General features: G+C 42.2%; 1 protein-coding gene across 1 annotated transcript; it reads right to left on the bottom strand.

The window, feature by feature from the left end:
* Positions 1-15,638: 15,638 nt before the first annotated feature.
* Positions 15,639-16,118, bottom strand: LOC119248415 (prefoldin subunit 4). The gene has a single exon (XM_037515376.2). The coding sequence runs from the start codon at positions 16,088-16,090 to the stop codon at positions 15,686-15,688; it is 405 nt and encodes a 134-aa protein (XP_037371273.1). The 5' UTR covers positions 16,091-16,118; the 3' UTR covers positions 15,639-15,685.
* Positions 16,119-17,606: the final 1,488 nt, after the last annotated feature.

Genomic DNA, 17,606 nt, shown 5'->3' with positions numbered 1-17,606 from the left:
TTACCCCTTATAAATGTAATTCTTCTTGCTCCTTAAATTAAATCTCAAGGAGGCCCCAAGACATTTATTGTCACTCTCAGGTAACAGACAGTCTTGTAAAGACCAGGTCACACACACAAGTTCAAATCTGAGAGTGTCTAGTCCAATGTGTCTTCAAGATTCTGAGTTTGATTTAATGTGAGATTTTCTGAAGAAAGTTGAAGCGGTGGCTTTTGGAACAGGATGGACAGAAGTTGAGGCCATTGTGTTGAGTAAAATCATTTTAAAATGTGAAAGATTTTGGATGGTCTCACTCATTGCAGAATATAAATGTCCAAAATCCAATTACACACAATAGAAGAAATAAAACATTTGAACTCAGCCCAAAGAAGATAAGGAAGGTTCCCAAAGGGAACAGGGGAAAGATTGGAGGGGGTGGGAAAGAGGCAGATGGGGCGTGGGCATGGCTGGTTTGGTGGAGGGAATAAAAATAAATAGAAAAAAATATGAAACCTTCTCCCTCCCCCACCCCAACTAAAGATTTCTTCAGCCTAGATCCCTGTAAAGGAAAAAAAGGGGGTGGTTTTGCTTTCTTCATTTTTACCCAGTATTTCTCTTCCTTCCCCATCCCCAACTGCTGTTTCACGTGGTTCATGAGATGGGGAGAGTTGGGGATTGGCTTTTAAAATGTTTTAGTGGGGCCTCCCCGGTGGCTCAGTGGTTGAGCGCTGGGTTGCGAAGCTGCCCGCGGCCTCTGCAGCGCCGGTTCAATCCCCGGCTGCTCCCCCGCCACCGGAGGAGGGTCCCACATGGCGCGCAGACCTCTCCTGCCGCCCGCTGCTCCCCTCAGCAGTGTACTTCGGTCCTTCTGCCTGTTCTGTTCCCTGCTCTGGCTCTGGTGAATTCTGTCACCCTCCCGCGCTTCTGACTGTACCCAGTGCTTGTATAAACAAAACAAACAGGCAAATAAATAAATAAATAAAACATGCCTCTATTAAAAAAATAAATAAATGTTTTAGTGATTTTGAGTTGGGGAGATAAATAGATCAGATATACTGTATTGAAAAGTACGCTGCACCACGTGAAGCAGAACTGAGGCAATCCATTACTTAAGCTGACAGAAAGGCAAGAATATAGATCTAGATAGCTTAGATTTGTAGGTAGATTTTATGATTTGGTTTGATATCTTTCCAAATCTAAGTCAAAAAATTGCTGTCCACTAGATTGTGTAGAAACAGGGCCAACTGGTCGTTTGCAATGGGAGTTGTATGAAAGCATTTTTCCAAAGGTGTATGTTCTGAATTGGTTCGCCCAAATCCCCCTGCCACCCTCTTCCCTTGATGGACCAGACTTACGCTCAGGAAGTGAGTTCCTGTTTTGTGGTCGCTTGCAATGCTAGGAACCTGGCAGTCTCCTCCCTGAAGTCTTGTTCTGCATTCTGCCTCTCCTCCTTTGGAAATACAGCAGCTGTCGGTCAGGATGCCTGCCAGACTCTGGCAATTTTTGAGACATTGGCATCTCTCTTTATAACCAGAGCCAAGCTACTCAGGTCAGCTTTGGTGTCACCAGGTATGGAGAAGACTTGTCCAGCCATAGGATTGCAAATGGAGGAAAAAAGTGTTAATGATGAGCTTAACTCTGTCCACAGATACTGCTCAACTACACGATTTTAGGGCTGATTATGTTCTGACAAAAGAAAACTTCAGTCCTTCACTGGGTTATTTCCAAATATCTAGATATAGGACAAGGAGTGGATGGATTAACCAGGTGACACTTTCCTCGTACTTACAACCACTTTCTTGCCATTACACAGGCCCTTATTAAGTGCGTGTGCTGTTGAGTGGCACCAGCATTCTGTGTGTCTGACCTGGGGAAGGAGTTAAAGAGTTGATGTGGGTAGACAAAAAACATCAAAATCTGTGGGTGAGACTAATCTGAGCTTGAGAACCTGCTTACTCTTGTGAGCCAGGAGGGGTGTTGGAGGTCACAGTTAACATCTAAGTCACTGTGGAAATTACTCTGTGTTTGGAAAGGATGTGAAGGGGGTTGAAGATTGAACGGCTGGTGGCGATGACCGCGGGTGTGCTTTCTCTGCCTGCCTCCTACCTCACTTGTCCAGGTGCATAGTAGGTTATGCTCACCATTATCTATTGATACATTCTGGCAACAACGGAACTAAAAAGGGTCTGACAATAACAAGAAGCTGTGGGTTCCTATATTGAATTATTTTGACATTAGATAATGTCAAAATGCTGTTAGATCATGGAATGAGAGTTGAGGAGTATGACACCATTCCCCTTGAGTAGCGCTGGGAATGCTAGATCTTTTCCAGTTTACCTGAGCAGAAATGGGCGGGCACAAGACTGGAAACAGGGGCATGTCCAAGATAACCTCTCACAGCCCCCCCTCTTGCCTTTGGCTTCTATAATTTTCTGACAATAGCTATACCTGTAAAATGTGTCACATTCAATAGCAGGGTCAGGGGCTGCTGTCACTTGGCGGACTCCAACAACATGACCCTGGTGAAGACTTTGGAATAAAAACATCAGGAAAATAAACACTCAATGCTCCATAGCCAGAGACCAGCTGGGAGCTGTCAGGTTGAAATACTGGTCTATTTGGGAAGAGAGAGCAAAGGAGCAAGGCCTCCAGCACTCCTCTGCCTCCTAGAAAAAAGCCGTCTAGCAGCCAAGCACATCAAATTAATTAAGAAAAGAGACAGAAGAAATATTAAGGTTGAGCTTCTACTTTGGTCAGTCTGTCAATTAACACTCTATCAGGAACAAAATCCTGCCCGTGCTGGGGAGAGGGGACACCCCAAACAGGCTGTCGTGTCAGTCCCTGCTGTGCCTCATCCGCTCTGTGCAGGAGAGTAGCCTGGACTCCGGTCCAAGAAGGAAGGAGAGAGACACACAGAAGTGAGGGGCGCCATGCTCAGGGGAGCTGGAGCTGAGGCTGAGAGGGGAGGACTCAGACAAGGGGGGAGCTCCAGGAGGTGGGTGTCACTCAGGGTTGCAGGAGCTGAACTGGGGAGTGAGAACAGAGTAGGAAGGAGACCGCTCCCTGCCCTGGCACCAGGCACCACCAGCTTGTGGTGGTCAGAGGCTGGCGGACAGGCGGGTGCTGCAGTCAGTGCAGGGGCCTGAGCAGAACTTGTGTTTCAGGGAGTCCTGGGAGAAGAGACTGGGAAGCTGCTGGATTGTAAGATGAGCAGGAGAAGATAAACCAGACATGATTTCTGGGTAAAGGTGACAAAATGCTGGCAAGGGAAGATTTTCCCTGGCTACTTTTTAGAAAAAAAGCAAAATCTAAGTAAATAAGGATAACACGGTCATCTCTGGTCGGTTGCACAGGGTGAACAGAGAACGCAGGCTGCTGCACCACGGTAGTGCTGGCCTAACGTGGCAATAACCCCTGTAGCCATAGCAGGAAGAGCCAGGAATGTGTGGGAGCTTGTGTCCAGGGTGCGTGTGTGTGTGTGTGTGTGTAAGGTTGTTTATAGAAGGCTTCATATGCTGATTGTGTTAGTTCTTTTTTTAAAACAGATTTATTTATTTATGCATACAAGAGCTGGGGTGTAGGCCAGAGGTATGGGGGGGGGTGAGAGGATTCATCAGAGACAGAGTGAGAGCAGAACAGGTGGATCCATTGAAATACACTGCTGAGGGGAGCAGCTGGGAGACAGGACAGGTCTGCTATGTCATGTGGGTAGCTCCCTGGCTGGGAATCGAACTCGTGCTGCAGTGGCTGGCGATAGCTTGATAGCGCTGTCTTTAGCCCCTGCACCACCAGAGAGGCCCCTCTATCCACTTTCAACCCCAATGCCCAGCACAGAGGATTTGCTCAGGGTTCCAGGAATAGACACATTCTCAAAGCTTATTCGATGGCAGCGCACCTTAATGCTCCACATCTGTGTGCATGTGGAAGAGCAGACGGACTGTCAAGCAGTAACACGTTCTCTTTTGAAGACTTCTAGTAGAGCGCTGGCCCTTGTCACCATATTGCATTGCAAGAAAAGAAAGACAAGTGTGCAGCTGGCAGACTTCATCCTGAATGTCAACATGAGGCTGCTCCCCTAACACAGCAGTCTGAGATAACCGGTATCCCCAAGCCAAGCCAGCCTGTGATTACTTAGCATTTATATAGCGCTTTATCTAGGTCCTGTATGTCAGCATCATTAATGGGAGATAACTCACCAGGAGTTACAGCCGAGGAAAAAATTCATGACCAAATAGTAAGAAAGAAGGGAAAGCTTAAAGGATTTGAGTGATTCCATAGGGGCTCATGGCTACTCGCTAGTGGGAAGAGGGTAGAGATGTGATTCAAAGAGGACAAAGCAAGCTCGTTTGTCTCTTCTCTGTGAGCAGAAGTGACTGAAGGTGAAAGAGAGACTGAGTTCAGACTTAGGAAGAAAATCCCTGCCAGTAGGCTTGCTGAGCCTAAGAGTTTGACTAAAAGAATTTATAGTTTGCCTTCTATAGCACCTTAGATCCCAAGGAAATGACCATCTAGCGAAGACTGTGAATAATGGTGGGGGGTGTCATCCTGTCTGGAGGCTAAGGGGATGAACAAGAGACTTCTGAGCCCACAAGTCATTTTTTTATTTTTTTTTTTATTTTATTTATTTTTTTTTTTTCTCAAAGGGAGGGAAAGTTTATTGCGCCCCGGGCGGACCTCACAGCACAAGTGATTTTTTTAATAGAATATTCAAAGTTTCATCAAAGTTCCATTGTGAAATTTTTTTAAAGATTTATTTTTATTTATTTATGCGTACAAGACAGGGGTGCAGGCCAGAGGTATGGGGGGGTGGGTGAGAGGATTCACCAGAGACAGAGTGGGGAGCAGTACAGGCGGATCTATTGAAATACACTGCTGAGGGGAGCAGCGGGGAGACAGAAGAGGTCTGCTGCGCCATGTGGGTAGCTCCCTGGCAGAGATCAAACGCATGCCCCAGTGGCTGGAAGATAGCTTGATAGCACTGAGACTAATCCCTGCACCACCAGGGAGGCCCCATTGTAGAACTTTCATAAAATACAATGTGACTCAAATTCTCTATTATACTAGATAATATTGTGATCATTCAATTAGCTGAAAATTTGCAAATGATCACTATCTGGAGATTGAAAATAGCATCAACCGTGGAACCGTGGCTCAATGCTAAGAATATAGATTAGAGATAAAAGACCTCGGTTTGAAATTTGGTTGCACTTGTTATCTGTGTGAACTTGGGAAAATGATTTAATCTCTTTGAGCCTCATTTGTTAAATGGATATTTTGCAGTGTTACAGAGATGGACTTTTATTTCCAGAGGTATAGCAAACAAGAATGCTTTAGTATAATGCATCTAAAAACAATGGATAGACTATAAACTACTCTTTTTAATGCACAGCTGAACTTGCTAGAAAGGAATAAAAACCTCTAAAGGGACCAAAAGTAAGAAGAGAAGGGAATCCTGAATGGTAACTGTGCAAGTTGACCTTGTTGCTTCCCTCCAATCTGTTTGGGAGTAGTGGCTGATTTTGATAACTAAAGGGGTTGGGATTGTTTTGTTTTGCTTTATGGTTAAACACTAATTTAACTGTTTATTTTTTAATATTATAAATACATGACTACAGACTTTAGATGGGTTCATATATCCTCCTCCAATTTGACAAGTAGGTAATCTTCATTCCATTCCACTTAATTAAATAAAAGTTTATATCATGACAGTATAGCTGAATAGTAGAGACCGCAAAATTGAGGGATTAAGTCTCAGCACTCTCAAGCTATCAGCAGCCACTGTGGCATGAGTTCAACCCCTTGCCAAGGAGCTACCCAATGGCACAGCAGACCTCTCCTGTCTCACCCTCTGCTCTGCTCAGCAGCGTATTTCAGTAGATCTGCCTGTTCTGGCTCCCACTCTGTCTCTGGTGAAGAGACACTCACTCCGTCACCCCCCACACACCTCTGGCCTACACCCCAGTTCTTGTATGCACAAATAAACAAAATTAAATTAAAAAACTGAGGCCACCAAAAAGGTGAATGGGAGACAGGTGCGGGATGCAATGGTATAGGATTTAGGGGTATAGGTGCTGTGGGTAGGTGTCATGATGCACATATGAACCTATTTCTGTGAATCATATACAATGATTTAAACCAATGATGCCTCAAATAAATAAATAAATAAATAAATAAATAAATAAATAAATAAATAAATAAACACATTTAAGAGTAAGCACAAGGGCCTCCTTGGTGGCGCAAGGGGTTGGGCACTGCACTGTGAAGCAATCCACAGCCTCCGCAGCATGAGTTCGATCCCTGGCCAGCCAGGGAGCAACCCACATGGTGCAGCAGACTTCTCCTGTCTCTCCTGCTGCTCCTTTCAGCAGTGTGTTTCCGTCACTCCGCCTGTTCTGTTCCCCACTCTGTCTCTGGCAAATCCTCTCACCCCCCGCATCTCTGGCCTGTACCCCAGCTCTTGTATGCATAAATAAATAAATCTTTAAAAAAAAAAGAGTAAGCATGAAATAAATAAATTTCCAGACAAATAAAAACAGGTTTCTTGACCCAATAGGTCTCCCACTAAAGACATTTTCTTCAGGGAATTTTCTGAAAAATATTTCAACCCAGAAGGCAGAAGCCAGATAAAAATAAGAATTATGACAATAGTTACGGTGAATAAATAAACTTGAAAATATGTGGGTGTATATCAAAACAAACACTGACCACGCAAACAGTAATAATAGTGACTAACCTGGGGACATAAAAATAAGGTGACATTATAATACTGGACAACAATAGCAGATAAAATGAGAGGGAGATGACCAGAGATCAAATATAGCAAGGGTTTTTGCATTATTTGAGGAGTTAGTGGGGAGATGAAGTCACTAAGATTTTTTTAAAAGATTTATTTATTTATGCATACAAGAACTGGGGTACAGGCCAGAGGTGTGGGGGGTGACAGGATTCACCAGAGACAGAGTGGGGAACAGAACAGACAGACTGACTGAAGTACACTGCTGAGGGGAGCGGCGGGTGAGCCAAGAGATGTCTGCTGTGCCATGTGGGCTGCACCCTGGCTGGCCGGGGATCGAACTCGTACTGCAGAGGCTGCGGACAGCTTCACAGTGCTGTGCTCAACCCCTTGAGCCACCAAGGAGGCCCCCAGTAAGATTATTTTTAAAAATTAGAGTAAGCATGAAAACAATGGAAACAAATATAAATTTCAAATCAGCAAAGGAGAGAAGGAATTTTTAAAAAACTTTCATCAATTTAATAGAAAGCAGGAAAAGAGACACATGGGGAAAATACAAGCCCAAAATAAGATGGTACATATAAAACACTGAATAATAAAACATTGAATAATAAATAAAAAGGAACATTGTCAGACTGGATTTGAATGTTAGTTATGTTGCTATAGCCATAGTGACATTGAATGTCTCAGAGTAAAACAATAGAAAAATGTACTAAATAAGTAGATATCTCTATATTAATATGAGACAAGATAGACTTTAAGCTTCATTGAATAATGGCTCTCAGTATCTGGGGAGAAAGGATAATGAGGAGTTATTTTTTAATGGGTACATAGTTTCATTTCGAGGTGATAAAAAATTTCTGGAGATGGATAGTGGTGATGATTGTTCAACAGTGTGAAGGTACTTAATGATACTGTACTTAAAAATGGTTAAAATGGTAAATTTTATGTTGTGTATATTGTACCACAATAAAAAATAGACTTTAAGGCAAAAAGTACTATGTAGAAACTGTGATCATAGAAGTAACAGCTTATCAGGAAGATATAGTAATTCTTGACTTGTATGTAATCACATTAAATGCATAAAGCAAAGCTATAAGATAATTGATAAATTGGATAATAAAATAATTTATTGTAATAAATAATTTACCAATGATAAATTAATAATTGATAAGTTCACCATAATAATTGGAGATTTAAAGACTCATAGCTCTCTAGTATTGATAGTTTGCAGGCAAAAAATTATTAAAAACATTTGAATAACACAATTACCAAGTACGAGCTAATGGATATGGATAGAGCTCTTTACACAACAGTAGGGAATACAATTTAAGAATATATGGAACAGGGCCTGCCTGGTGACACAGGTGGTTGAGCGCAGCACTGTGAAGCTGTCCGCGGCCTCTGCAGCGTGGGTGTGATCCCAGCCAGCCAGAGAGCAACCCATATGGTGCAGCAGACCTCTCCTGCTCTCCCATTGCTCCCCTCAGCAGTGTATTTCAGTCAGTTTGCCTGTTCTGTTCCCCACTCTGTCTCTGGTGAGTCCTCTCACCCTCCCACACATCTGGCCTGTGCCCCAGTTCTTGTATAAATAAATAAATCTTGAAAAAAAGAGAATATACTCAACATTTCAAAACTTGATCATACACTGGGACACAGGACAAATCTCAACACATAAAGAGAACAGGTGTTATACAGATCTCATTTTTCAAACACATGTAATTGTAGCTTGCGTTCAGCTTATTATATATAGCAATGACAAAAAGATACAACTCCCACAGGAAATTTAGGAAATTTAGGAAGAAATTTCAAAATATAATAATGGAAGTTAGATAATGTTTAGACTGAACACTAAAGAACATACACAATCAAAACATGTAGGCCACAGGTAAAGTAGCATTAGAAAATAATTTATAGCTTTAGTGTTTTGGGAAAGGAGAAGGAAAAATGAAGAATTAAATTCAAAAATTCAAGACATTAAAAAAAGAAAAAGAATGTCACAGCAGCCCCACCCCAACCACAATAAATGGGAAGAAATAGTAAATAGAAGAGTAAACATGAGAAAACAAAAATACAATAGGGATAACCAACAAAATTACAAATTGGCACGAATGTTTACCAAGCAGAGGACACCAATGGGTCTCAATAATCAGGTGGACAAAATGACTTAGCTCTATAAAAATCAGTCATTCTCAAGCCGCCAGGACTTGTTGAAAGAGCTCGCTAATGTAGCAGCTATGAGGGCGAGGTTGGAGATTATTCATACCTCAACACAACTGATTTCCCCTTTCTAAGGCTCCTATATACCTCGTAGGGATACTCTGCCAACAGCTGAATATCTGGGGGGCCCAGACAAGGCACCTTGATTATCCTGGATCTCTCCCATCATGGAGGAGGTAGTGGGATAGATGCTTTTCTGGATGTGGATTTGCCTTCTCCGCCCACAATGCTGCTGTCAGCACCATCATCCACAAGCTGACTAAGCATCTTATTTACCATCACTGTAACCCTCATTGTAATTTTTCCATCCAAACTTCTCATTTTGGGGCCTCCCTGGTGGCCCAGGGGTTAAGTCTCAGCGCTGATCCCGGCCAGGGAGCTACCCACATGGTGCAGCAGACCTCTTCTGCCTGGCCTGCTGCTCCCCTCAGCAGTGTATTTCAGTCAGTCTGCCTGTTCTGTTCCCCACTCTGTCTCTGGCGAAGCCTCTCACTCCCCACACCTCTGCCCTGTACCCCAGTTCTTGCATACATAAATAAATAATAAATCTTTAAAAAAAAAAAAGAACATGGAGTGGATTGTTGAATAGAAAGTTATAAATAGCAAGGACAGCCGAGTTCTCAGAAGCTTGGGGGCGTATGAAGGGAGAGCTGCCAGCGATGGCGTTAGAAGCAGCTTCCTGGCTCCATGATCACAACGATGGTATGTTTTCCAACATACAAGCCTAGTGGCACCTTCTGACTGGTGTTCTTTCATTCCTTCCAACAACTTTGTAAGCATCAGATTCCCTGCTTGGCGTACCTAGAGTTGTTTCTGTTCTTGCACTGAGCCCTGGTTGAATATTAAGATTAAGATAGTATAAAGATTAAGATAGTATAGTATTTGTGTAGGGAGAGTCAAATTTGGCCAATTTAAAAGAATATTTATTTATAGAGAAATGTTAATTGTTACTGAAGTGCCCTTGTTTTACATCCTGACTAGTGTGTTTTTTGTTTTGATTTTTGCATAGAAGAACTGGGTTGTAGGCCAGCGGTGTGAGGATTCACCAGAGACAGAGTGGGGAGAAGAACGGGCAAGATTTATACAATCTGAAGAGAGACCAGAGTATTCAGGCAGATTTTTGCTGAAATACACTGCTGAGGGGAGCAGCTGGGCCTTAATCCCTAGGCCACCAGGAAGGCCTATCATAATAATCTTGAAAAAAAAAAATCACACCCCTGTTCCGCATCTTCCAGTCGCTTTTCCATCATGAGTAAAACTTTTGGTTACTTCTCTGAAGAAAGCACTTATCACTCACCCCCTTGCTCATACCACCAACCACTCTGGCCTTTTCCCCAGTCATTCTGTAACCCACCAAGCAGTTTGCTATCTTAGCGCCTCTGCCTGGAATGTGCTTCTTGGATTTTATCACTTTTTGCTTCCCCACCACCTCCATTCTCTGCTGAAGGCCACCCACTCAAGGGACTGCTCCCCTGATCACTCTATCAAAGACAGCAGCCGGTTGATCTGTCTTTATCTCCTCATTCTGCTTTATTTCTCTTTGTATTTTATTTTGTACTTACTTTTGTTTGTTGTCTCTCACACACTGGACTCTAAGTTCATAAATTCATCTGTCTTATCCACAGTCCCCTAGAACACTCCCCTACATATCATAGGGATCCAGAATATTTGTCAAATGAGTCAGTGAGTGAATGAGAACTCTTTCACATCTTCAAATAGGAAAGAATTTCCTAAACAAGATACAAATACCATAAATCATTAAGATGAAATATTGTGTTAATTCACATCAAAACATCACAAATATCATGGCTGTATAAGTTGCAAGCTAGAAGATACTTACAGTTACTTGTTTTTATTTGCCTTTTTTTTTATTAAGTTGAACCATATGCAATTGCTGACATATTTGACTATTTTGGCCAATAAAAATGATAATCTGGTGACTCTCAACTGTATCTTAAGAACCTACTATGTGCTTAGCAAGGTTGTGAGGCAATTTGGTATAATGGTTAAAATGAGAATCTAACTACTTTCTTTTTCCAGATCAGCTACACCATCTAGTCTTGAGTATGTTACAAAGCTCTTCTGTGTCCCTATTCCTTCACCCCAAGAATAGAGATAATAATAGTACTTATACCTCACAGACTTGTGAGAATTTGAATGCGCACTTATAATAATAATGCCTAACTCAGAGACTATGCACTGTGTAAATATAGTCATTGTTATCTCATTTAATATTTTTATTAAATATTTCAGGCATATAAAAGGTCTAGCTAATAGGAAAATCAGTACTTTTGCTCCACCTGTCAGCTTAGAAATTAAACATTACAGAAATAATGGAAACCCACAAACACCCTTCCCGTCACGTTACTGCGTCTCTATTGTCAGAGGTAGCTTCTGTCCTGAAGTTGATGTTTATCATTATCATTGGAACTTTTTTATAATTTTACTACATATGTATGTTGCACAAGCCATCTATAGTTCTGTTTTATAGTTCTTAATTTTTATAAGTGGTATCATACTCTATCTTCCACTTGTTTTTGTTGTTTAGTATTGTTTTTGATATTCATCTATGTGAATACAAGAAGCTCTATTTATTATTTTCTTTATAAAATAAATTTGCTCTATTTATTTTAACTGCTGAAATTCTATCATAAGGGTCCCTGTTGACTCTGAAATTGCTTTTAACCACTTCATAGTCTTCTGCATGTACACCCTAGTTGCTGCCACAGAATCTTGGTGGGAGAAAGTTAAGTGTGGCAAGTAACTTCCCAGCCATTAACATTGAAAGCAAGTGACGAAAGAAAGACTTTTCAGAAGGAGCAGTCATGGCTGTTGCAGGGTGGTGGAAGAGTCAACCCGGGGCAGGAAGATGGCTGAGTTGCCTTTTCAACACCCCAACCCTACTCCTTCCCTTTGCCTTGCTCCATTAGTCTAACAGGCTGCTCAAACCAGCCAGGACTTAGCCATGGGTTTGACTTCGAAGTCTTCATTTGCAAATCTCTGGGTGAAAGTCCCGGGGGAAACCTGGAGAAGGAGGCAGGCTTCTGGGGTACACACCCAAAGGTGTGCAATCAGGGGTCCCTCTGCTCCAGCTCCAGCTGTGCCCTGACCCCCCAGGAAGTGGGAACTAGAAAGATGGAGATAGGGCAGGTGCACATTACCATAGGTTCAATCTTTCTGGTCTTTGCAATTATAGTCCTAAAGTTTTAGCTGGAGTTTCCAAGAGTTGCCTTTTGCCTCTGTTCCACACATAGTCTCCTTATCAGCCTCCCAGTCTCTCATGAATCCAAACTTAACTGCCTCTTATATTATAGTTAACAGAATAGCTTGTATGAAACACTGCTGTCTTCGCCTTTGTCAAGAACAATTTTCTTTTAAAGATTTATTTATTTATGCATATAAGAACTAGGGTACAGGCCAGAGTTGAGGGAGGTGAGAGGATTCACCAGAGACAGCGTGGGGAGCAGAAGAGGCAGATCTGCTGAAATACACTGCTGAGGGGAGCAGTGGGTGAGTCAGGAGAGGTCTGCTGCGCCATGTGGGTAGCTCCTTGGCTGGGGATCAAACTCATGCTGCAGAGGCTGCAGATGGCTTCATAGTGCTGGTCTTAGCCCCTTGCACGACGGGGGAGACCCTTCAAGAACAATTATTAACTATATTCAATTCAAAATCTCTAGTGCCCCTCCTTGTCACCAAAGCAGGTGCCCCTCCTACACCATGGCATCCTGAACAGAACCCATACTGGTGATTGGATCTAGCCTGGAGTTTGTGTAGAAGCAGAAAAGTGCACAGGGTCATTTCTGAAAAGTGCAGTGAAATGATATCTGTAATATGCACTATTGCATACATGCTGTTTCTGTGGAATGAGTGCAGGTATAAGCAAGGGGTGGAGTGTATGCACGTGTGCACAAATGCAGATGACATGCTCAAAGTTTCACCCCATAAATCTCTTTTACTGGCAGTGCTTGAAAGCCAAAGGCTGTATAATAATTTACACTGCATTGTCCTTCCTCTCTTGCTCCCTCTCACTTGCCAAGGGTGAAACACTGAAGATTGATGGCAGTGTCCGTTCAGAGAGGAGGCAGAGTCACTCATCCCCGCTGTGTCAGTCGATCCCTCTAGAGCCTTTCCTCCCATCCTCTGCCCCTTCTCTGCTCTTGATGCAGGTTTCCTGTCTCCTCTTTTCCAAACCTTCTCCAATGACTCCTCAAGAAACTTCCTCGTTGGGGCAGCCAATTAAGTAAAATAAGGACTTTTTAGCTGACCCAGTCATAAGATTTAAAAAAATAAAATAAAATAAAAACCACTCTTCCTCAGAGATCCAAACAGCTCCAGAAGTCTCCTCCTTCCTCCACTCAAAACCATTTTACTCTGGCCGTCAAAGTTTCCAGGAAAGGTGTGTCCCTTCCTGGCAAGTTCCACACTTCTGAGGATTTCTAACTCTCAATGCTCTACCTTTTACCCTTTCCACTGTGGTCTTGGTCATCTTCTCTTGAGGTTATTTCGTATTCGCTAGAGAGAAAGTTCCAGGAGAAGCATGGGGGTCAGGATAAGAATGGGCAGTCAAGAGGGAGTGTGCTGGGTGGAGTAGTACACGTTTCTGGTTTGTGCTTTGCAGTCTGTTAATGATAAATTTGGCTCACAGAGGACAGAGAACCATTTTGTCTATCCCTTGCTCTTCACCACTCCACCCACAGATGAATTACCATCTCTCTAATGTTCAACAACAACCCACCCAAGCAACCACTCTCTGCTACCAAACAAAATAAAGTAGACACCTTTGCTTCAACAGCCAATGCAATTTTGCAAACACCCCTTGATGGAAAGTCCTTCCTGAAATTACACCAACTCTGCTTGCAGACACTTCCACTCCAACCCCATGTAGATGAACCACAGCTGACAGCTGCCGTCTATGAAAAGAGGAAAAGTCTAGGATTTTCATTCCAAGTTTTCAAAATTCATTCTACCACAACCTTAATTTTAAAGAAAACATAGACTGCCTTTATGATCTCAGGGTAGGGAAAGACTTCTTAAAACAAGAGAGACGTAGAAGAAGTCACAATGGGGAGGGATGGATTTAACTATATTAAAACTGACTTTCAACACAGATGGAAATAAAGGAAATTATGCTTAATTAAACAAGTCAGATGGAGAAAGACAAACACCATATGATTCCACTCACATGTGGAATATAAATAAACAAAATGAATGAATAAGCTAAATAAAATAAAAATAAACTTTGAGATTATAAGACCAAAGTAGGGGTTAACAGAAGGCAAAGGGGGGGGGTGGGCAAATCAGGTAAAAGGGGTCAATTGTATGGTGAAGGGTGGAAATGGACTTTTGGCAGTAAACTTAATGGAGCATATGCAGACACCGGTTTACAGGGATGCACCTCTGAGACTTAGGTCATGGTATGATGCAATGTGATTTCCATAACTTTTTTTCATTTAAAAAATCTTGTTTTTGACTAAGGGGCAGATAAAGACAAGCTTAAAAACTAACAGTTGAAAGCTGACTACAGACTGAAGCATGGGCAGGGGAGGGGAGGAAGGGGAAAAACAGAGGGAAGGAAGCACAGTGGACTACGGTGGTGGGTATGCGGGACTTGGTGGTGGGTGAACCACGATGACAAAACCTGGAGGGTGGGCATGCCTGGTGGCGCAGGTGGTTACAGCGCAATCTATGAAGCAATCCACAGCCTCTGCAGCATGAGTTCAATTCCCGGTTGGCCAGGGAGAAACCCACATGGTGTGGCAGAGCTCTACTGACTCGCCTGCGGCTCCCCTCAGCAGTGTATATCAGTCAGTCTACCTGTTCTGTTCCCCAGTCTGTCTCTGGTGAATCCTCTCATCATCCATGCCTCTGGCCTGTACCCCAGCTCTTGTCTGCATAAATAAATAAGTCTTTAAAAAAACAAAAACAAAAACAAAAACCTGGTGGGGGTAACTGTGGCGATACAATTAGACTTGAATATGGAAAGTGTCTCACATTCAAATATTAGTTCCTCTTTCTTATTTCTCCCTCCCCCCACCTTTATTGAGGTAACATTGGTTTACAACTTGTATACGACTTAGGGGAATAGGTGCACACCCCATCCCCACCACCCAAGCACCCACAGATCTTTACCCTAGACCACTGTGCCCTTCCCACCTTGGGTCCCACCTTCTCCCTCCCTCTCTAGTAGCCTCAATTCTGCAGTCATGTTTCTAGGGCTTATTTTGGTTTACTTTTGTCAGCTCCTTTGTGGTTTTGTTTTTGCTGTTTGTTTTCTCTATATTCCACATGAGTGAAATCACATCCAATACCTGTTTTTCTCCTTCTAACTTATTTCATTTAGCATCATCCCCTCCAGTTCCAACCATGTTGTCACAAATGGCAAGAGTTCATCTATTTTTATAGCTGAGTAGTATTCCATCTTGTCTATATATGTCTTCTAAATCCACTGTTCTGTCAATGGGCATTTAGATTGTTTTCCTAACTTTTTTTTTTTTTTTGGATTGCTGAACCGATTTTAATAACATGACATAAAGCCCCTGCCCTTGAGTAACTGTGACGCAAAATACACAAGGAACACTGTCTTTTAAAAAATACAAAATAAATAAGCAGGATGTCAAAATAGGCAAGTTTCCATTAAATAAAATGAGTTTTTTAAAAAGAAAGTTTACTTTCCATATCATTTGAAGAAGGGAAATTATCATTTTAAACAATATTCAAGTTTATTAAACAAATTTAAAAAGTATTAAAAAATGTTTAACTTTCATCAGCTTCAAGGTTTATGTTGCTCCCAAATTTTGCATATAACTGAACTTTCAAATCTGCTAACACCCGCTGAATTGATTCCACTCTGGATTCTAAGGCGTCAATTTCTTCTTGCAAATTTTTCTTTGCTTCTTCTAACATGTCTTGTGTTTCTTCTTGAGAATGACTAATGAACACATCACCGATTTGATAAGGTATCATTAGGCAGTCGTCATCCGCAAGCATGATGTCCTCACAGGCATCTTCTAAATTCTGTAGTTGTTTCTTTTTTACGTCTATTTCTTCCTTTAGCTCTGTGATTCTACTTGTGTTCCGGGCAAATTTGTTTATCTTTTGCTGGTCTTCAAAAGTAACATTGACATCTTCTGCAGCCGCCTTCTTCATGGTGGCCGCCATCTTGGGACTGCACCAGGGCGCGGGCGGGGGGCGCAGCGGTGCCTGGTCCCCACGGCCCGCCTGTTTTCCTAACTTGGCTCTTGAAAAGCGTGCTACAGTGAACACAGGAGTGCATAGAGCCCTTCGAATTAGTGATTTTCTACTCTTTGGGTAGATACCTAGGAGTGGAATTCCTAGATCACATGGTAGATCTATTTTTAATATTTTTGAGGAGCCTCCATATTGCTTTACATAGGGCCTGGGCCTGCCTGCATTCCCACCAATAGTATACGAGAGTTCCTTTTTCCCCACACCCTCACCCACATTTGTTATTTCTGGAAAATTTCTTTTCTAATGTGGTCCATTCTCACAGGATGTTTCTATGAGAATATTACTTTTGAATCATAAAGAAAGTCATCTAAAATTACTTAATATAAAAACAGCCACATAGCCATCTTTATGGGGATGGATCTAGTGTGTAGAGCTGTGTTAACCTATATAATATATAATATTTTTTATAGCAGCAGGTTGATCTTTGTAATTCTGTTTTATCCTAACTGACATGACAAGGAATTTGGTATTGCTGTTCTCTGGCTTTTCATTGATTAAGGATGGGAGAAGACAGCCATGAGACCAGGAAGAATATCAGGAATTGACCAAAGAAAAGACCATGGATAATCTCCAAAGTGGCTAAGGGAGGAAAAACAATGAGAAAAGAGTGTAGAGACAAGAAAGTGAGGTGACCATGCTCTCTAAAACGATCAGATATTTACTATATGCCAGACTCTGTGGCAAGGGTTTACTTGAATTGTTGTATTTAACACTCACAGCAAACCTGTGAGTTAAGTATGATTATTGAGCCCATTTTATAGATGAGGAAATTAAAGCTTAGAGTGTTAAGTAACTTACTCAAGTTCAAATCGATGCATGTATCTAAGAAGGATTCAAAATCAGATTTAGGTCTCTGACTTCAGAGTACAAACTCTTAACCACTTCTTTTAGAGAAGCACAGAGCAATTCCAGGCTCAAACCATGTTCTTAGTTTGCAAACACCCAGTCCTCTTGTGATAGACTTGGGAGAAGGTTGCTACTCTTAGAAAGGGTGCAAAGTAAATGACTGTGAAAATCATGGCCTGAATGTGAGGAAAGCAATCATCCACAATGACTTTAGTGGGATTAGTTGCTTCTGGGTGATCTTTTGGACTGTCTCACCATGTGTCATCTCTTAGGCCTCCCCTATACATCATCCCCAACACATGCCCTCGCTGTTCCCCACTGTTGGAAAATTCCTCCTGTGGTTGAATCTCAGTCCATCCCATTGAAGTGAGGCCCTCCAGTTCTGGCTAACACCCACTTCCCTCCAGGGCTATTTGTTGAGGAGGGGGTGAGTAGGGACTTAATGACATGCTTTCCTTAACAATCTTCCAAACCTATCATCTAGGATAGGGTTTATAAGCATTCATCAACAACACCCAAGCAAAGTAGGTTAGTAGGATGAGTCCACTACCTGTTTAGGAATCTGGAAGGCTAAGAAATT

The sequence above is a fragment of the Talpa occidentalis genome, unplaced genomic scaffold (assembly GCF_014898055.3).
Source record: "Talpa occidentalis isolate TD23 unplaced genomic scaffold, MPIMG_talOcc4v2.1 talOcc4.16, whole genome shotgun sequence".
NCBI classification, from domain to species: Eukaryota; Metazoa; Chordata; class Mammalia; order Eulipotyphla; family Talpidae; genus Talpa; species Talpa occidentalis.
This window is presented reverse-complemented; position numbering and strand designations above follow the sequence as displayed.